Raw genomic sequence first — 22,246 nt, forward strand, 5'->3', positions numbered from 1 at the left:
CCATGTTGGGCTGTATGCTCAGTGGGGCCCCAGTCTACGGACGATTCTCTCTCTCCCTCTGCCCCTCCCCCGACTTGTGTGTGCTTTCTCTCTCTCTCAAGTAAATAAATAAATCTTATTAAGAAAATCTATTCTCCTCTTTTTGGGAAACTGGTTAGATCCCATTTCTGAGGTCCCGGTGGTTAGGTACGGCCACACGGTATTCACTAACAGAATGGAAGGATGTATCCCACATCCGGGTTTAGGGTTTCAGATCATGGAGTACCCCTTCACATTCTTTTCCTTCCCGCTGGCCACTCGGTAGCCATAGCAGCAATCCAGGTTCAATCACGGAGACATCCGTAGGGGATGGGAGCCATGACCTGGAAGGAACCTGGGGCCCTAAATGGCCAAGTGGAGCCGCGTCATATGACCTGGATCACTTCTCTCAGACCTTCACACAAGACTAAGATAAACTTTGTTATTTGAGGCAATGTATTCTTCAGTCTCTTTGTACAAAAGGCTAGCCTTACTCTAACACAGAAATGATTATATCTGTCATGATGAATTTTTCTTCAGGAAAAACTCACGTCATTGCAGCCTCATTGGAAATCTGCTTTCCTATTGAAAATTGAAAGAATTAAAGGTGCTACTATCTGAAGCCTTCAAATTATTCACTTCCAGAGTTCTTTTTACATTTTTGTACGCATTGTTACATCTCTCTATGCCACAAAGTTTGACAAAGAGCCCCGAGGCTGGTCTACACACCCAGGAGACAATTCACTGTGCTTCTGCTACAACTGGAGCAATTACTGAGTCCTGCACAGAACATTAAAACAGAGAAGAGGCAGAATACCAGCGATACTATTATCAGAAAACACAATTCAGGGGCGCTTGGGTGGCTCAGTCTTTAAGCGTCTGCCTTCGGCTCAGGGCGTGATCCCGGTGTTCCGTGATCAAGCCCCACATCAGGCTCCTCCGCTATGAGCCTGCTTCTTCCTCGCCCACTCCCCCTGCTTGTGTTCCCTCTCTCGCTGGCTGTCTCTCTGTCACATAAATAAATAAAATCTTTAAAAAAAAAAAACACAATTCAAAAAAGCTTACGTGGCTGGGAACTGGAATGAGTTCATAGCACAGATTTTTTTCAATTTATGCAAAAGAATTTATTTTATATTATTAATGAAATGAAATTCTAAAAAGATCAGCTCAATATCCTTTTCTTGGTCTTTGGCTTTCTGGACCTCTGTGCACTACCTGAGGTGATTAATTGCCCCTTATCCTTTCTTAAAACTTTCCCCTTTCTTAGCTCTCCCAACATTGCCATTCTGTTTGCAAAGTCACTGTCTCCTCCTGGGATCCTCCTTTCTCTCCGTGCTACGTTCTAGCTTATGTTTGCCGGGACTCTGTTTTTAGCCTTCCCTCGCTCCGTAGGCGATACCAGTCACACCCACAGCATCAGCTGCCATTGACACGTGAACTCTCAAATGAACCTCTATCTCCTACAGGACAACATGCCTGAGCCCCACACCTACACGCGTACACTACCTTCAGAAATTATTACTTGAATGTCTGATGACAGCTCATACTTAGCACCGAGACCTGTCCTCATAACTTCCCTCCCCTTCCTCCCTTCTTCTGCACTTTCTATTTCAGGCAGGGGCACCACCACTAGCTAGACACCCAATCAGAAATTGGGGCACCATCCTCTCTGTGTCTCACTCCCGTCCAAGCTGTCAGCAAGTCCTAAAAACCCCACCTTGTGACCTTCTCTCCGATCCAAGCCTTCTCTCCAACTCCAATGCCAATTCCCTGAATTTCATCCTCTATCATTTATTCATTCAACAAATATTTAATTGTGTTCCTCCCCTGTGCCAGGCACCATGTTAGGCACCTGGGGCGCAGCAGCATTGAACACTGCCCTCGGGGAGCTTACATTCTAGCCTGGGAGAAAAGAAAACGTACAACGAACACTAGAAAGTGTGTGTGTGTGTGTGTGTGTGTGTGTGTGCATGCTTGCACATTAGAAGGTAACAGATGCTATGAAGCACTGACCTAGTGCTTCTAGTGTTCGTTGTACGTTTTCTTTTTCCCCCCAGGCTAGAATGTAAGTTCCCCGAGGGCAGTGTTCAATGCTGCTGCGCCCCAGGTGCCTAACATGGTGCCTGGCACATGGGAGGAACACGATTAAATATTTGTTGAATGAATAAATGATAGAGGCTGAAATTCAGGGAATTGGCATTGGAGTTGGAGAGAAGGCTTCGATCGAAGAGAAGGTCACAAGGTGGGGTTTTTAGGACCTGTTTCTCAAGAAGAGCAGGGAAAGGGGGACCCGGGAGACTTGGGCGGACAAAGTGCATGGTAACTGTAAGCGAAGCGTTCTGAGCAGTCTTACTGAGAAGGTGACATTTAAGCAAAGGCTTGGAGGAGGTGGGAGAAGCCGCCAGCCATAAAGCTGCTAGGGAAGAGCTGTCTGCAGAGGGGACACAGTCAGTGGGAAGGAGAGCTAGGGGCAGTGCGGCTGAAGGCAGAGAGTGAGGGAGAGGAGAGCCCCAGGGCAAGAGCAAGGGCAGGGCAAGGGGAGGAGGGAGAGTGCAGGAGGCCTTGCAGGTCAAGGACTTGGGCTGGGAGTCTGCAGGAAATCTTTCTTCTGGATCACAATCCCCATAGGAACGTACACATCACCTCCAGCCTCCAATCCATCCTCCGCATCACGGCAGCCAGAGACCATCATAAATTCATCCCTCCACTTCCCAGCTCCCTTGCCGCCTTCCTGCCTGGCATCCACAGTCCTCAGCTGGGTATTCAAAGCATCCGATAACCTAGTCCCTCCCCACCTCTCCACTCATGCTCCAGCCTGTGGGCTGAGCTGTCCACCTCCCCCAACCCTTGCACAGGTAGGTTTCACCGCCCCAGGTGCCATTTATCATCAGTTGCCACCTGACCTGTTCCTGCACACCCTTTAGGTCCCTTTGCCTCAGTGGCCTTCCCTGCCCTGCCATCCCGCCTCTCCCTCTGCCGCAGGCTGAGTCACGCTGCCCCCTTGTGGTTCATGCCCCCAAATATGGTTCCCAAACTAGTTGCACTTCTACTGTTTCTAATTCTTCCACTTCTTCTCTAATACTGCTGCCGCCACCATCAGTGCTGGCCACCAGATCTGTCTCTCAGAGGGGAGTGGGCCCCCTGGGGGCAGGGACAGCCTCTCTTCTGTGAATCTTTAGCAGCCCGCTCTCCCCATTCCTCCTCCTGTCCAGCCACATACGGTCTTACTGTTCTCCTACCTGCGCAACTCTTCCAGCCCCAGGCTCTTTCCCCCAGGTCTGCACAGGGCTGGCTCCTTCATTTTATTTAGCTGCCGGCCCACATGCCCCCTCCTGGTACGTGGGCCAGTCACGTGTCACAATACCTGACACATAATAGGTGTTTAAAAATAAAACGTATTGAATAAATACTGACTGAAGTGAATATGCTTTGCTTCCTTGGATGTAGGAAAGAGTACCTGATTCATACTCATGAATGTAAAACAAAAGCATTCAATAAACATGGCACACGTACAGCGAATAACCTTACTGCTGGCTAAACGCTGTCCTAGGAGAGTTAAAATCACACCTTGGTCATGAGGCACAGGGCACTCATGAAGAGGCAGCTTCCACTACAAAGACTCGGGAGAGCCATGGAACGAGTCACCGTGAAGGGAAACACCGGGGCCACCAACTTGCGTGGACATCCACTCCTTCGTACTCAGCTCACGGCAAGCCTGCCTACTGGCCCAGATACGGCCGCTCGCTAGACTAGCGTAGCGGGCACACTCCAGGACCCACCACCTTCAAGAGGCCATAAAAATGAATGACTTGTGAAGCTGAACTAGTACCTGGAAAGGCAGCAGGCACAGCTGGTGACCCAGACCTCTGAGTCCAGGCGATTCAGACGCTGGGAGCCCTGCTCACTCTTACTCTCAAGTGTGCCTTTATAATAATAACAAGTCAACTTCATGTTTTTAAAGATGGATTAAATGACAGTAATTAATTAAACATGCATACTCCTCCCTCTTTCCACCAAGGACTTCAAGCAGCTCCCAAAGATACAGAATGTGCAATAAAATAGAAGGAGGTCAAAAGACCAAGGCCAGAGAAAATGAGGGTAGAGGCAGCCAGAGCAGCTGGTCCCCCCAGGAACTGTGCCTGTCGGATGGGAGCTCCAGAAACGGCCCTGTCAGAGGGTCCGGCCGTGGCTGTGATGGAATGAGGGGCCTTGGGACCTGGCCTGGTCTCGCGACCACGACCATGCACAGTAGGAAAGAGGCCGGGCCCAGCAAGCCTGCACGCCACAGTAGTAAGTGAAACGCCATCGCGTGCTGACCTCTCAGTATGAACAGCTCAGTGCTTCAGTCCATCCCCTTAGACTTCACAAGGCTGTGATCAGGGATGGACTACTGTCCCCAGGTCGCAGGACAGAGCACCGAGGCTCACAAAGGTGAAGGGATTTGCCGTCTATCAAAAAGGTTACAAAGGCCTCCGGGGATTCCATGGCAGAGGCTGAAATCTACCATGAGGCCTTTGATCGGTAATGATAACTTCCGATTCTCACTAAGGTCCTGAATTCACTCTGCAGCCAAGCTAGTCCAACAAATATTTCATGTCGGGCTTGGGCTGGGCACCAGTAAGAAAGCAGCAAGACCCATTGCCCTTGAGGAGTCAGTGTGTGGGAAGGGCAGAGACAATCATGCTGGAAGACACGCCGCAAAGCATGGAGGTGCACAGGGGAGGTACTGCGTGCTGGCGGCCAGCCGTGCCCAATGCGCACCTTCTCCAGGAACAGCCAGGGTAACGTCCAGAGCCTCGAGGTGTTCAGGAACCCTGCAGCAACGGCTGACTGGTCTGGGGACAGACCCTGGTCTGAGCTGAGCCACTGAAATTCTCACGTCTGGGAATGTGAAGCCCAGCTAGAGAAAGGGGAGCAGAAGCCACGAGTCGCCAGGGCTAAAGCGTGGTATTGTCCACGGAGTCCTTGAGGCTGCCCCGCGTCTGGCCAGCTGAGAGGTCTTTTGGCCTATCCATTCCTGGACAGTTCAAAGGGCAGATACCCACAGTCTATGCCAGTGGAATAAAGCTACTTCTCTGAGCTGCCCTCCCTGTCCTCCTGCCTTTCCAGACACTCCAGACCATCCCCTGATCAAGACACCCAAGGGTTAATACCCAGCACGGCAGATGGCCTCTATCCTTGCCCTAATCCTAAGGCCAGTTCAGGTCTGGTCATTAAATATTTTGTTCTGAGACCCTTCCCGTACATTCCCCTTTTCAGTGGCAGTGCCCAATAGGACCAGAGAAGGTTTCCCAGAGGAGGCAGCATCTCAGGGGGAGTCTCTGAGGAGCTGTAGGAGTGGGTCACACGGGGATGGGGCGAGCAAGCTGAACAGCAGGGGCAAAGGCCTGGCAGGGTTGGCGGCCAGCGAGAGGTGGGCAGAGCAGGGGTAGAAAGCCCCAGCGGGAAGGCTGGCACAGAGGGCTAGAGACCAGAAGAAGAAAGCCAGTGTCTGCATGGCCCTCTGACAGGGGCTTTTCCAACCCATGGTACACTGGGACAGGCACCCAGGTTTGCTAAACAGAAAAGACCCAAGGACCCAGGCTGCAAGCTCCGTGGCCTCCAGGAGGAAAGGACAGAGCGCATGACAGCCTACAGTCAGGCACTATTTCAGGATGTGTTTGTAGCCAAGGGTTTACTTTCTCTTCTCCATAATCCTGGATGGTGAGAAGCCTGGAGACGCAAAGAGTTACCCTGAAAGCCCCTCCCTGGGGTTCACACCACCATCCACTAGAAGGAACAGGCCTGGCTGCAGGGAGGCAACCCATGGTTCCCCCAGACCGGCCCTACCCGGGGCAGGCTGGCATCCAGAAGCATTCCATACGCATGACGTCTTCCTCACTGAGCACTTCCCTCCATCTCCTCCGCTCATTCAGTCAACCCTGCGAGCGATGTGATGTGCCCCTGGACACAGCGCTGAGCCCGGCCCGTTGTGTCAGTGCTAACTCTGCCTCTCGTTTTAGAGCCCTACCTTTCCCATATGCAATCTATTGATTTATTTTTTATCCTAAGGGCTTTCAACCAAGAGCACGCCATTCCTATTCCCGTGAAAAACGAAAAGGCGGAATTCTGTCTTAAATGTGTATGGCTATGCGGCTGGGGGTGCAGGTTCTCCTCGATCCTTTCACTTCCTCCTGACCCCACACAGCAGCAGCATCCCCACTGCAGAGATGCGAGGGGGAGGCTCAGACACTAAGGGACTTCCCAGCTGCCCCGAACAGCACAGCTGCCCCAGGGTCTGAGGACATCTGGCCCAGTGCTCACTGCACTGTGTCCCAGCTCTTTCTCAAACTGTAGAACATGGCTGAGGAGAGCAGGCCTCACACTGGCCCGGACCCAAATCGCAGTTTATCTGCTGTGTGGCCTAACACAGCTGTCCTTGCTTCCCTGAGCCTCCTCCCGCCCCACTGGGAAATGACAGTTAACACGCAGGATCGCTGCTGAAGCTCAGACGTGCTCAACAAGCATAGCTTAGCCCTTTCTGTCCTTCTCCAGCCAGCATTTTGATCGGGACAGAGAGAACAGATTCTTGAAAATGACTTGCAGGAAAAGTGCAATTTACCTGTTAGCCACCAGAGTGCAGTCAATTTCCGGTCGCTTCGTTTTGGGAATAACATACAGTGGGTACCTGTCCCCATGTCGAATGAACACATGCACCGAGACCAGCTTAAAATGATGCGGGGCGTGACCTGCGGGAGAGGAGCATATGGCCTGGTTAGCACTCAGGAGGTGTGGATCCTGTCCACTTCACAGAAGTGACGTGCCAGGGTGCGGGGTGCGCACAAGGCAGGTGGAGGAACGTGACACAGCTGGTTATGTCTCAGAGCCCCCAGAAGTAACAGGGAGGCTCTGGGGGTGTGGCTGGGAGCTGGAGGCCAGTGAAATGGGGGCACGATGACTCATGTGGCCTCACTCACATCCACAGCCTAGGGGGAGGCCTACAGAAATGCTGGAAACAATGACTTCTGCTTTGAAGCTCCGTGAAACGGGCTCCTAGCTGTCTCAGTCAGAGCACGCAACTCTTAATCTCAGGGTTGTGAATTCAAGCCCCACGTTGGGTGTGGAGTCTACTTTAAAAAATAAATTAAATACATAAAAGCTCCATGAAACAAATGGGGGCACAAATTAATAAAAATATTCAATATCATTCTGTGATACACTTTCAAAAAAGCAAAACTCAACACAGAAATCCTATTTTCCTACACCTTTACGGCAAGATACCAACAGAGCATCCTGCATCCTGTGGAAGAGAGTTTTCCTGGAAAGGAGGAGCATAGATGGGGGTGACGTCCTAGAGCCCATCAAGCCTACGTTTCCATCTCCGGTATCTCACCAAAAACCATAATGACAAACGTGTGGAGGGCTTACCCCCATTTCACAGATGAGGAAGGTAAGACTTGGGAACTCATTCAAGGGCACGGCCTCATGCCAACTGCAGGACTTGAGCCCAGGCCGTCTGGCTCCCTCCTACCACACTGTGCCGCTTGAAGAACTCCTAGTCCCCAGAGGGGGGCGGGTCCCGATGCCATGCTGGGCAGTGCGGGCAGGCCTACCTTCCATGCTGCGCTCAGCCACACTGGGAATGTTGCAGTACAGGAGAGCTTCGTAAATGGGGTCCGTCACGGGGGGCTCTGTCACTGGCTCAGGCATGACTCTCTTTCGACTCTTGCTACTCGCTCCATTCTTAGCTGTGGACACCGGGGTCAGGTGGACTACAAGGGAAGCAAAGCAGGTCATGACACGGGCCGTCACAGGAGGCACCAGGCCAGCCGCAGGGGCTCAGAGCACGGCTGGACTTTCACCGAGTAGATCTTCTCTCCGTCAGTCCAGCAAGCGGGCAGCTTCTCATCAAGAACTGTTTCTAGAGCCCCCACTGTACCCTGCCTCGTTCTCCATTACCTTCTCCTGACCAATAATCAGCTGTGCAAAGGCAGGTGGGCCACCCTGGAGAAAGCGGCCTCGCTCCAGTGGTAAAGGAAGAACTTCGCGCAGCCTGCTTACCTTATTTTTTTTTTTTTAAGATTTTATTTATTTATTTGACACAGAGAGAAAGAGAGAGAGAGAGAGGCACGAGCACAAGCAAGAGGAGAGGGAGAGGGAGAGGGAGAAGCAGGTTCCCTGCTGAGCAGGAAGCCTGATGCGGGGCTCAATCCCAGGACCTGGGATCACAACCCGAGCCAAAGGCAGACACTCAACTGACTGAGCCACCCAGGTGCCCCTGGTTACCTTATTCTTAACACCCTTTGAATTCTGGTAAATACCAGGGAGGAAAGCCATCACCTCTTGAGTGCCTACGAAGTGCTAGACGTACTGACAGATCTCGTTTGATATCATCTGCTTTGCACTTTGGGGTCCCCAAGAGCCCGATGGCAGGCATCACTCATTGATCCTCACAAGACCACGTTACAGAAGAGAGAGCCTAGTGTCAGGAGGGAGACTGAGGCAGCCGCCCAAGGCAGATGTGGTGGATGGAGCCCCATGTCAAGCTCATTCCTCTGCCTCCAGGCCAGGTTCTCGCCACCAGTCTTCTGGATGTCATGCACGGGCCCTGCAGTCTGTCTGTCCATCTAGCACCCCTCTTTCTGTGGGTGAACTGCTCCTTCCCCTCCTCATGTGGTTCTGGTTGAACTATCAATCACTATGTCCCTGCCCCCAGCCCGGGGCGGGGAGCATGTGACTGAGTGAATGAGGATAGTGGTGGGACAACTGGTCTCCTTTTCCTTGACAGAGGTGCTGTGCACTCACAGGAAAGGGTCTCTTTTGTATGCTGATCTATAAGAATGGAAACCCGGGGCTGCCCCAGCTACCTGTCCCTCCTCGGACAGCCTCTGTCTGCAGTGGGAGAAAATGATGCTGAGTAGAGACAAGGCAGACCAACAAATGCAGAGACTTAATCAGAGAGAGAAAGCAAGACCTGAGGACATCCATTCTTGGAGACCTTGGGTTCAGATGTGGCTGAAGCCAGAACCTCTCTTAGATGTCCCAGTTATATACATCATATATAACCCTTCTTGCTTAAGCTAGTTTGAGTTGGGTTTTAGTTACTTTCAACCAAATGAGTCCTGACTAATAGACTTCATCAATTACTTATAAGCAGATGTAAGTCCATCTTCTGGGTCAACGGTCCCCAACTTTTCCATGCATGGGGGACCTCTTTGCAGCATCACAGATTTTCTGGAACTCTCTACACAATGATAGTTGTATTTTTAGCATCCACCGAGGAAATGCACAGAAATAGCTGTGCCCATGTATCATTTAATTTCTAAAAGGTTTATTAATCACCAGAATATATGTACATACATACATTTGAACAATAGCTAAAACAGGGCCCAACCACTAGCCTAAAGCCGTTTAAATTCCCTAATTCCCTCTACAGATTCTTATAAATAAATACTTAAGACTTCCCTTTGGCAAACAGATGTTATAAATAAAGGTAAAAGACAAACAATCTATTGAAAGGAAAATGTTTGCAACAGGCATAACAGACAAATTATTAATATCCAAAATGCATATGGGCTCCTACAACTAAAAAATCAGTAGGGGATATGAGCAGGCTAATTAGAGAAAGACAAATACCAAAGGCAATGAACATATGAAAAGATGTTCAACGTTATTCATACTTAAACACAAACTAAAACAATAGCCTCTGATCCCACCTATCAGACTAGAATATCATGTTTTAATAATAATAGCAGTACTGGCAAGGGTGTCAAAACTCACTTCCACACCGCAAGTGAGAGCGGAAATAGAAACCTTTTGGAAGTATTTGGCAGTATCCACTAAATGTTATATGTGCCTTATCCCCAATCCCATTATTCTACATCTTGGAATCTACTAGTCAGACATCAATTCCAGTCACAAAGATGTAGGCCAAGGAGATTCGCCGCAGTGCTGTTTGTAATAAAAAAGGGAAACCGATTAAGCATCCATCATTAACAGTACAGAATGTTACATCCATATTGGGGAATATTCTGCTACAGTTAAAAAGAGTGGAAAAGAATCAAAGATAAATGAAGTGAGGTGAATAAGCCAAGTTATTGGATAAGAAAAACAAACTATAAATGTACAAAAATGCAGGCATCTGTTTATTATGTAAATGCATAGAAAGATGTCTATAAGGTCATCCATTATAATGAAGCACTGGTTTTCTCTGGGGAATGGATGGAATAGGCCATGAAGAAGTATTTTTACTTGTTTTTCCATAAATGTCTATACTGCTTTACAGATCCACACACATACATATTTACAGAAAGCATGTGTTACGTACTTCCTCTATGCACAGACATACACGTATCTTTCTATAATGTCTAGCCGTCCTTCTTTTATTAGCGTATTTTGATTCATTACTTGTATTACTTGTATTAAAACAACCATCACGGAGCTATAGAATTGGTCCTTCACCAATTCAAAATTAGTCCTTTGGTTGGCCCTCCAGCCACTTTCTTCCCAGCAGCTGGAAATGTCTGGAACGGCTAACATACAAGCTCAGGTGTCCAGAGATAATTTACCACTGGGGCATTTGTGCTAGAGCAAGGGAACGAGAAAAGTGTGTTCTGAAGGCAGCATCTTAATGACCCGGCAATTCTGGCTGTGTGGCAACCCTCAGTCCTTACCTCTGCTCTTTTATGAAATGCTGCCAGATTCTGGCCCCTTGGCCATGCCTGTGGGCACACTTCCTTTGAGTCTGGGCCAGGCACAGGTGAAGCTAAGGACACATGAAGGTAGGAGTGACACAGGGACACAGGGGCACAGGTTTGCTAGTTTACCTGTAAGCACATGGGGGAAGGCCTGTGGGGGCCACCACTTGGGAACTGCTATAGACTGAATGTTTGTGTCCCCTTAAAATTCACATGTTGAAACCCTAACCCCCAATGTGATGGTATTTGGAGGTGAGGCCTTTGGAAGATGATTAGGTCAAATGGGATTAGCATCCTTATAAATGAGACCCCGAAGAGTAACCCCATCCCTGCCCTTCCACCATCTGAGTTTACAGAGAAAAGATTTTCTCAGAAGTGGGTCTTCACAGACGCTGAATCTGCTGATGCTTTGATCTTGGACTTCCTAGTGTCCAGAACTGAAAAAAATAAATTCCTGTTGTTTATAAGCTACCCTGTTTACACTATTTTTATTAAGTGGCCCAATGGAATAAGAAGGAACCATGGGGGCCCAAAGGACCCATTCACGACCCAAGGAAGCAGTGGTTTGAAAGTCACAGATAAAGACTGGGTGATTATCAGAGGCATTCGGTCCAGGAAGATTTTATCCCTGGTATCTGGGCCTGTCGGCCTCACCCACTAACTGCTGAGATCACCCAGTGCTGTTTGCACCCTCCTGAGTCACCAGAACGCAGGGCTAGCCTACACAGGGCCCATCGATGGGTCCTCCAGATGCCAGACATTTGGGGGAGATTCTGATGTAAGGAAGCCAGGGGGTGAGCCGGTTCCCCCAGATCCACCCTCTTACATCCTCGCCCCCAACTTAGTTCTCACTGTCCTGAACTGCTCGGAGCTGCCCCACGGCCACAGGGGGTTTCTCCCCCATGCCCCTCCTTTTGTGTCTAACTACCCTCATCCCACCACTGTTCCCCAAATCTGGCCAGCTCCATAATGACCCTGGGGTCATCCCTCCAGGAAGCTAACTCCGACATCCCTCTTCCATTGGCCCCCCACTCCCAGTCCTTGCTGCCATCTTGTCTCACAACACAGTACCCACAAATAGAGGTGTCCATAGTTTGTCAACCAGCCACCTCAAACATCCAGAGGGTCCAGGGCTCTGTCTTTTTCATCTTTATTTCCCCCCTCCGACCAGCACAGGGCAGGCCCCCTATAACTGCTTATTGAACTGGAGACCTACTCTGAACCAGGCACTGTGCTCCCCACTTTTGATGAAGTGTTTCACTGGATAGAGGAAAGACGGGCAAGGGCCCAGGGTCGGGATCAGATCATTACTTATCAGCACAGGTCCCTGAGCCATAAGCCCTGTGTGGCCTTGGCCCTCAGGCCACCCCAGTTACTTCGACAAACTCAGTGATCCCCAGGATCAGCAGGTGATCTTACAGCCAGGTGTCTGCTGCCAGCTCATTACCAGGGAGTCCCTTTGACTTGCACACAGACAGGTTAGTGCCCCTCCTCCAGGGCACCAAGCCCATGCCCCTGGTCTCTAGCTCATCTCCCCATATCTGGGCCCTGGTCCAGGACAGAGAACAAACACCTACCGCACCCCTGGCCTTCCTCCACTAGCTCTAGCCTTAAGAACCTCCTGTACACAAGCCCTTGACACGAGCCTCAAACCTGCCTTGCCTGAGCATTGTGGGGGCTCCCATCCCAGGGTCTGATCACTGCCCCTCCCTTCCTTCTGTGGACCGGCACTTCCCCCCAGGCCAACCCTGTGGCTGGGTTGGGGGCTGTCACGCTACTCCTCTAGGATCCCGTCCTTGCCATACTGACTGGTCTAGGGACAGGGAGCTGAGTCTAGCCAACTGTGCCAGTAAGGGCCCTTTCCAGGAAAGAAAGGCTTCCCCATGTAGAAGCAGCAGTTTTGTAAGAAGTCGGGTGACCTCCTGCCATCCCTACCCGAGGCTATAGGCTGCTTCCTACTGTCCCTGTGCCTGTGCGGCTTAGTTGTCAGCCCCTCCTCTCGTTACACTGACCGCCTGGCAGATCCAAATCAGGTGTCAGGGATGCACAGGTGTCCTGGTGAAGGCAAACACGACGGGGCGAAAGTGCTGGCTCACCTCTCCATCACTGGCTCAGCTGCCTGAGTCACACCACTGACCACACCAGCAAAGACCCTTACAGGACCAAAGGCATGGCCCCACCATCTCCCTTTTACCTTCCTCGCTCCGGGGCCTGTCTCACCATCAGCCCTGGGCTGGTCATCTCCCTGGTGGACCGGAGTCACCTCTTGGGACTTCTCATTTCCAGGGCCCTGAAGTCTGTCCTCAGTCTCCCCTGCTGCCATGTCTGTCCATGGTTCTGAACACAGGGGGGTGGTACAGGGCTGTGGGCTACCGAGTCACAAACGTGGGTTCAAGTCCTGACTTTGTTACTTTCCAGCTGCATAACCCTGGGCAAACACTATGCCTCCCTATGCCTCATTCCCTTCCCCTGTAAAATACAGATGACGGCATCTCCACCAGAGTGGCGGTGTGGATACTTGAAACAGTCACCTGGGAACACCGCACGGTGCCTGATGTGTGGTAAGAGATAAAGAAGTGCTATCTGCACGTCTGTCCCCTTGATGTGATTATTCTGGCTACTCCCAGGCTCTTAAAAGGTGCACCCTTCAACTTGGGATCTGGAAGGGGTGCTGACCCTCTGTGTCCACACCTTTCACAGAAGCACAATGAACCAGTCTCCCTTCCCCTCTCGACCACCCAATTTCAGCAGCTTTTCTGACTCCTTTAAATACATCCAGCTTATCCAAGTTGGCACCTGCTTTTTTTTCTTTAAGCTCCACACCCAACATGGGGCTCGAACTCACGACCTGATATTAAGAGTCACATGCTCTACTGCCTGGCCAGCCACATGTCCCCAAGATGTCATCTTCTTATAAGCTAAAATACCCCTTGTTCTAGTATCGCCCAATCATCCAAAGGCTCTTGAATTCTGTCTCCGCCACTGGCTGCCAAAGAATAACAATTTGCTTTACAGGCAGTTCCCACAATTCCCCCAGTGCTCCTCAATCCACCCAGTTGTCTTAAAGGTCCATTGTGCCTCTACCCTGCACTGAATATAAAAATGTCTGTCCGTAATTCTCAAACATAAGTCAGAACCACAACTGGAGATGTGTTCTGTGATTTGCCTTTGGCCATCTGCTTTTATAGGCAGGGGTAGAAATCGTGCTTAGGGGTGCAAGGTGGAAATCAAGGTGCAAGGTGGAAATCAAGTACACATTTGCATACTTGGAGAAACCTGGTTTTACATGGACAAGATTGATCAAACAGCTGAATCTATCCTTTCTGACCTATCCACCTTGGGCCACGATACAATACCAACCTTTCCTGTTCTCATTCTTAACTAGTCTTCATTCCTCATTCTCGTTGCCTCATGGTGAACCCCTGTTAAGTAAGAACCTAGTAAGTGCTTTTGGTGCCAGTGATACGACTGGTCCCATTTAGGGAGCCAGCAAACCACAGGAGGTATGGCTCTTTGGGACTCAGCACATCGACAGGCTGGAGGTTTTGCCTGAGGCCGTTCCCAAGCTCTTACCTCCTCCTTGCCTGCCCCTCCCTCTGACGTCAGCCACTGGGCCCTAAGTCCACATTCTGCCAGAGCACAGGGACAGGGTTCCCATGGTGGCCGGAGCTTGACCCCAGTTGTGGCCTCCCAGAGGGGACAGGAAAACTCACTATCTTCTGAGGCAGCTGATAATTGGCCTGGCCCAAACAGAGTCCTTTGGCTGAGATGACAGAAGCATCGAGGACTCCAAATCATGACAGAAACTAGAAATCAGACAGCCATCCAAGGACAGGCCCCCAGAAAGAACTGTGAAAAGAACCTCAGTCATCCTTAACCATCTCATAGCCTGAATCCCCCCTGCCGCCCCTTTGAGAATCTGATAAAATTTACTGCTCCTCAACCCTGAAAAAGGACTGCATACACAAGCTTCTGAATTCGAATTCTGAGGGTTCACAGGACCCCCAAAACTACATGAGACGATGCTGACATCAGGCTAACAACTCAATGTGCTTGGAAATAGGTTACTGATTTTGACACCCTTGATGGGAGATTTTCCTTTTTTCAAAATGAAAGGGAGCTTTACAACTCACATAAACATGTGTTCATCCTAAAATAGCCATTCAACACCAAGGTATAAAAAGAAGTGAAAATCGCCCATAATCTTATCACCCGGAACAACCCCCAGTCTACATTTTAGTGCCCATGTGTGGCTGGATGTCCTGCCAGAGGTTATATCTGTGTTTCTGTCCCTGCTCTGAGGAGAGTCACTCAGGCCCAAGGACATTGTTTCCCCTCCTTCAAGAGGAACAAGTAAGTTTTTAGTATTTCAAAGGCCTACCTTTTGAGAGCACTAAACCCCACTGAGGTCACCAAACCAACTGCCCAGGAAGGCAGCTGGTCATCTGCCTTCTGTGGAAAGGGTCACAAGGAAGAGATGGCCAGGGGTGAGGGTGCGTTTTGGGGAAGCCCCCTCACTGAGAGACAATGCTGAGGGAGGGGCCTGCACCCTCAGGTACCTGGACTGACCTGCCAGCCCACCTGCTGGTGGTTACCAGGGGCTGGGGAGACACAGAGCTCTGGCTGGGTTCCAGGTTCCCCAAGAGGCACATCCCCGGGCAGTGGGGTCCAGCCCCTTAGATGACACAGGAAAGCAAGGGAGGGAGGCAGGGAGGGGCACGATGTGATGCTGCAGCCCAAGCCAGACTTGTCAGAGAGGGGCCATGCGTCATGGCCGACTCCCTGTCCCTCCCGCCCAGGGGCAGCCTGGCTCGGTCGGGAGCGTGAGGCACTGGGTGCTGACAATGAGACAGTTGCACAGCTCTCTCCGGGTGCAGCCTGACCTCACCCTCATACTCCGATTCAGGTTCTGCCCTCAAGACCTCATTCCGGATAGTTTCAGGAACCTCCAGGCCACCCTCTCCCCGGGGCGGGGAGCTGCTATCAAGATCACAGGGCTCCACCTCTGATGACACTGACCTCAAGTCAAGGTGGACTGTCTCGTTTCTTCTCTTTTTTCTAATGTCATCAGCTTGGAGCAGGTGCCCTGTTGCCAAGACAACAGGGAGTGGGGCCCAAGTTCATCGGTGCAGTTGGAGCAAACTCCCTGCACCTGGGCAAACTCCCACTGTGTCCTTGGCTCCCCTCCACTCCGCCGTTACTCCAATGTAAACATCCTGCAGCTTTCTCTCCTATTTTGTCCCTCTCTCACACAGTCTTGGCCTATGCAGATACTCTCCCTGAGTTCACTACCTACTTTTACTAACATTCTCTTGATTTACTCACTAGCCCCGATAATCTCTTCCCTAAAACCGGAGATTCCCTTCTTGCCAATACTGTTGAGTTGACACACACACGTATTCCCATATAAAACACCGTATGTACTTTTAGTTACTATATCATGGACAACCTTGCATGTGAATACAGACAGATCTGGGTAATCACAGCATTAACGGCTGCAAGAGTATTTACTGTTGGATGCTTCCGCTGCCTTCCCCCCTTTTGCCACTTGTAAGCAATGCTGCTAAAAAACATCTTTGAACACACATTTCTATCCTCTCGTCAAATTATTCTTAGGAGAAATTCTCTAAGATCAGAAATTGGGAGATGGGTAGTAAGGAGGGCACATATTACATGTTGCACTGGGTGTTATACGCAACTAATGAATCATCAAACTTTACATCAAAAACCAGGAGGTACTGTATGGTGACTAACATAATATAATAAAAAAAATTAAAAAAAAAAAGAAATTGGGAAGGAAGGAAAGAAGGAGGGAGGGGGAGAGAGAGAGGAGAGAAACAATGTCTCCCCCACCCCCAGAATACTGGAAATGACCCCCACACAAAAACCTGTCCATTTTTAGCTCATGGAAGGGGCTGCTACATGATGCTCAGCCCTCCCCCCCATGTAACTACAACATCAACTTAAGACATATGACGAAAGCTGATTTGTCACATTTCATTTTCACACCTATAGAATTTTTTCACCCACAGATATTTATTTAACTCTATGTGGTAAGTGGACAGGAAGCATTCAGAGAAAAAGCAAAATTAAAACTTTCAGAAATCAAACAGAAAATAAACCTCCAAGAAAAGAAATGAAATAAAAAAAAATACTAAATGTAAAACTTTGGTGATAATGATGAGATTGGGATATTATACACATAACTTCTTAGGTTAAAAATGCAAGCCTCATATTTAATTCCTCATTCTGACTCCAATCCAGCAAAATAAAATCCCAGGAGAAACCTTACTGTGGCTTTTAAAGTACAGTACAGAAGGGCACCTGGGTGGCTCAGTTGGTTGGGCATCTGACTCTTGGTTTTGGCTTAGGTCAGGATCTGGGGGTCCTGAGATGAAGCCCCTCCCATCTGTGTTGGGCTCTGCGCTCAGCAGGGAGTCTGCTTGGGGTTCTTTCTCCCTCTGCTTCTCCCCCTGCTTGTGCACTGTCTCTCTCTAAAATAAATAAATAAATCTTTTAAAAAAAATAGAGTACATAGTCCATAAGACCCTTGGCATTCTAAGGGTTGCAGACCCAAACCGTTGCCATGAAAACATTAAAATCTTCATGAATCCCCAACTCCCACACACCACTGGGGCACACACTTTTCTCCATAAAACAGACACAGGATGAAAAGCAGGAGGGACAGAGCCCCCCGGCTGGCAGGGCCAGGCCTGCTCAGCAGCCAGGAGCTCACGCCCAGCTATTATTATCCAAATTTGTGCCTCAGCAAAATCCCTGCCACCATCTGCCACAGAGTTCCGGGTGCCCGCAGAGGGTGGGAGCCATGAATGCCAACAGCCGACTATGAAGAGCAGGCTGAAGCCGGGGTCTGAACCGCCAAGGGGACTGTGACAACACCCAGGCACCTTTCAGGGGCTCCTCACTCGCCTTCTCAGAGGCAATCTTCTTTTAATTCACACGCTGTTGCAGCAAGCGTGGTTATTCTCTTTACCAGAGAACAACAGATCCTCTGCGGAAAGCGGAGGGATGTGGGGGCTGGAGGCTGCGGGAAAATGATGGCTCTGTGGGAAGAGGGGACCAGGGAAACCACTGAAGACTCACACGTACAGCTCACACACACACCACCCACCACTCACTGCATACGCACCGCTCACACGCACCACATACACACGTCACATACACACACTACTCACACACCACATACGTACAACTCACACACACTAAGCTGGCTCAGGTGGGTTACCTACTGAACACACACAGCACTCACACCACATACACAACACCACCACTCCTACACACCACACGCACACAACTCACACACGGGCTGTTTGGTTGGGCCTACGGGTCACACACACAGAGCTGATAAGCTGAGGCTCCTCAGCTGCCTCCCTGCTTCCCTCAGCTTTGGGCCCCCCTCCCCTGCTGCCATTCTGTCTCCTTCATGGCCTCCCTTCCTCGTCTGCCCAGATCTCATCTTTGCCCTGTCCTTCCTTCCTCCTACCTGTACCACAGGGCACAAACTCCCAAGGTGACAGAGTTCCGCAAGTGCAGACCACGGAGAAAGGAAGAGCTTGCAGTCCCCACCAGGGGGGTGGCCAGTAGTCAGCTGCTGGCTCCAGCCACTGTCCCTGAAAGACACCATGGTTCTCAGCTTGCTGGACAGTCTGGTTTTTTTGTTTTTTTAAAGAGGGGCTGGAAGTTTATATGAAACAATCTAAGTTCTAAAACATTCATAAATAAACGTAAAAAAGTGAAAACACTGGTTGGGCCAAATAAAACCGTCAGTCTGGAGAGGCTTCCACATGCTCCTGGGAGACCTTGTCTCCTCAGGTCACAACTTCACGAACAGCGAACACGAAGTCCCCCAGCAGGGCCTCCAGACAGGGTCCCTCTTAGGCTCAGATCCTGAAACCACATTCCGGAAAGACACAGTACCCAGCTGGCCCTCTGGTACCTCATCAACACCTCCAACTCCTCGTCCTGCTCCACACGCAGCTTGCCCACTTGCCTGGGCCTTAGCCAGACCCGGGGAGCCACCAGCCCCACATGGTTACCTCCCAGTCCACGTTCTGGGCATTTTCTTTAGCCTTTGGCGTACTTAACCCTGGTGGAGAGGAGACGTTTATGGGAATGAACACACAAATTGCCTGAGTGAATGAGGCATCTACTGAACTACCCGAGCCATACTCCTGTGTGTCATGGTGGGGTCTTCCCCTTCTCTCCACACCCTGGCCCCCTCTACCACCCAATTAGTTCAAAGTCCCACGGCATCGCCTGCCACTTTGGCTTTGCTTCTTATTCCAGGGCCAATGCCTTCAAGGTGCTCCTTCAGCCTCTGATGGAGGCAAAACTGCCTGAGTTGCCACCCAGCTTCACCCTCCCATCAGCCCCTGAACAGGGAGTGCCCAGGATTTGTGCTTATTAGACTCACCCAGAGAGGGTGTCAAAGTGTAGATTTCTGGGTCCCACGCCTGCCAAAATTCTGATTCTGTAGGGAGGGGCACAAAATGTGCTCTTTTTTGGTTGTGGAACATGCATTCTTTACAAGTTTCCAGAGCCTCTCTGCTCAAGGTGCTCAGGAGACCACACCTGGGCAAACACTATCCTGGACTGTGGTCTTTCCAAGCCATCACTCTCCTGGTGTGTTCCCTGCTTCCAGTGCCCCCCCCCCACAGCCTTCAGGATATAACGTAGTGATGGAGGTGGCCCCAACGTGTGTCCAACTTATTAGCTACCCACGGGTGACCAACCCGGTCCTACTCTCTTTCACTCTGTCTTTGCACACCCACTTCCATCTGCAGGCATGCCCCTCCCACCTTCCTCCATGGCCAACTACTCACCCCTCAGGGATGAAGCTCAGGTGTCACCTCTGCTGGGGAGTCTTCCCTGAATTCCCAGACTGGATTAGCTTCTTGTCCTCTGTCCTCCCATATCACCCTGCTGTAAATGATCTCTAATTCATTTTATTTAACAAACACACATACAGTGATCACTATGTGCCAGGCACTGTTCTAAGTGTCTTAAAATATGAGCTCACTGATTCCTTTACTAACCCCATGAAACTGGGATGATAGTTATCCCCATTCTACAGATGAGGAAACTGAGGCAGGGAGAGGGTAAATAACATGGCCGAGGTCACCTAACTGGTAAGTGGCAGGACAGGGACTCAATCCGGGCAGTCTGGCTTTTTCTTAGAGCCGTGTTCTTCCCCCCACCCCCACCTTACATGCTATCACCTCTTACCTGTCCTAGCACATCGCACACTGTATTCCAAGTGTCTGTGCATGACTTTCTCCCAGTAGGACAGACAGCTCCTGTGGGATTGAGCTTGAGGGATTAAGCTCCCAGACCAGGACCTAACCTATGGTGGAAACTCAAGGAACATTTGCTACAGACAAAGCTGTATATATTCACGGTGCTGGATCAACAAGAAAAGATAAAATCCTAAACCCTCCGGTTTAAAGAGACTTTAAATGGAATCAGGCCCGATGACCTGCCTAACATTCTCCTCTTCACGGAGCAACGCTCCGGAGTTTGCACCCCATGCATTCCACCTCTGCACGACGCTGACTTTTAGGACGCTCCACCTTATGCTTCACTGGAACGTGTCCCATGGTCACCTGGGCCACAGAGAACAAGTCTGACTCTTGCAGAAAGGGCTCTTCAGATACTGAAGACAACCCTGGCTTTCACTGCTGTGGGGTAACCTTCCCTTTTCCACTTGGAGATCTGCACCTCCAGTCCATCTTCGGTATTTTCCTCAGAAGCTGCTCTGGTCAACTGGGGCCCTGCCCAGGCAAACCACCCCCAGAGCGAGTGCCACATGCCCACTATCATGGCCAATGAACTCTGATCAAAACCAAGTAAGAGTCTAATTATTTTGGAAGCCGCCTCCCTGACAAGTGGCTGAAGGAACACAAGCCTCGGCAGCCTTTGGGACCCCGAGAGCCCTGGTTTCTGAAGACCGCACCCGGTGACGGGACTCTGTGCTGTTGCTTAAAAGCTTTACCTTGACTATGCTTCCACAAGCCAAGGGCTCTCCCACAAGGTCTCTGTTCTCCCACCAACGGTACAGCAGCCACAACTAATTCCATTTTATAGAAGAAGAAACAGAGGCTCTGAGAGGCCCGCCTTGCCCAAGGGCACATGGCTGCCAAGTGGCATTCAAATCCAAGGCTGTCATTGCAGAGCCTGCGCGCTCCTGCCGCGCTGCCATTTTGGGAATGCCGGTTGGAACATGGCGAAATGAGCATAAAATAAGAATTAAGGAAAGGCTGTGTTGAAGGAGGAAAATGGACGATTACAGAAGAGCAGAAAAAGCAGAAATACAACTAAACAAGTCTTTACATACTGGTGGTCTTTGCCCTGTTGCACTAAAGCAGTCCCTTAATCTGAGAAGTAATTTTTATACTCGTACACATTTTAACTAGAGTAACTAAACAGAGGTACGTCTTACTTGTTCCCTTCGACAATTCAAACATCAGGAATTTCAGAGTCTCCCTATTTCCAAACTCAAAAATATCCAGGACTTGAAAATACAAAATGAATGATTTTCATTAAAGGTTGTTAGCCTAAAGCAAGCCATTAAATTTAAAATAAACATATTTTGAGAAACTGTGAACCGTATCTTAACCTTTTTTATATCCTTTCCATCCACCTCCACCCCGACACTGTAGAAAAATGCCGACATGCATAAGCACTTAATAAATATATCTGGGTTCGCAGACCCACTTTCTGTAGGAAAGGAAGAAATGCTTCAACAACCTGATTTTTAAATTGTAACCCGGGTCATAACTTTCTCATATTCAAAACAACAGAAAAAGCCAACAAGACAAAATAAAATAGATGACCATTGCAGAAAGCAAATAAAACTATACTGGTTCACTTAAAGCCTGAGAAAAACCAAGTGATATTTCATCGCCTCACATATATTACCTCAAATAATTATATGTGCTAATCTGGTATTTATTAAAAAATTAGTCAGAAGCAATGATGAAAAAAAAAAGTCCATATATTTTAGGGTAAGGATGAAAACACAAATGTTAGTTAAACGTATACTTTTGTATTACCAATTAGTGCAGTTTCTTACACCATAATAACCAACAACCCACAATGCAATTAAATAAATAAAGCAATTAAACTCCTTGTCTACAGAAATGGTAAGTCCCAAAGTTACAGTTTACCTAGAAGCAGAAGAGCAGTAAGGACATCCATATCTTAATATCCTTCCGAACTCCAACGTATCCAAGAATAAAGAGCTCCAACCCAGGCAGGCTCATTTACCCTGCAAAATTCTCCTTAAAAAAAAGTATGGCTGCAAATTGGCTCTCCTAAAACAGAAGGTACTTTCAGAAGAGTTATATAAGCAAAACACACTGGCCAATTCAGTGACGTGGAAACCACCTCATGCAAGAGAAACGCAGCAAACACAAGTAACCCACATTCACGTCTCAGATCCTGTCAGCTTCACAGAATAAAAAATCAAGCTTGACTGTAACCTCCTACCTCCCCAACCAAAGGATGGAAAATTTTTAATGAAAAGTTATGAA

At 49.5% G+C, this 22,246-nt stretch overlaps 1 protein-coding gene across 1 annotated transcript in view; it reads right to left on the reverse strand.

Annotated features, from left to right (window-relative positions):
* The window catches only part of PXYLP1 (2-phosphoxylose phosphatase 1), a 69,206-nt gene that overhangs the window by 9,953 nt on the left and 37,007 nt on the right, over nucleotides 1–22,246 (reverse strand). Inside the window, exons 4-5 of the mRNA XM_008707871.2 lie at nucleotides 7,611–7,769; nucleotides 6,620–6,746 (exon numbers count right to left, since the gene is read on the reverse strand). Of these exons, the coding sequence (XP_008706093.1) occupies nucleotides 6,620–6,746; nucleotides 7,611–7,769 (286 nt within the window). The remainder of the gene's footprint in view (nucleotides 1–6,619; nucleotides 6,747–7,610; nucleotides 7,770–22,246) is intronic.

The sequence above is a fragment of the Ursus maritimus genome, unplaced genomic scaffold, assembly GCF_017311325.1.
Source record: "Ursus maritimus isolate PB19 unplaced genomic scaffold, ASM1731132v1 scaffold_20, whole genome shotgun sequence".
Lineage (NCBI taxonomy): Eukaryota > Metazoa > Chordata > Mammalia > Carnivora > Ursidae > Ursus > Ursus maritimus.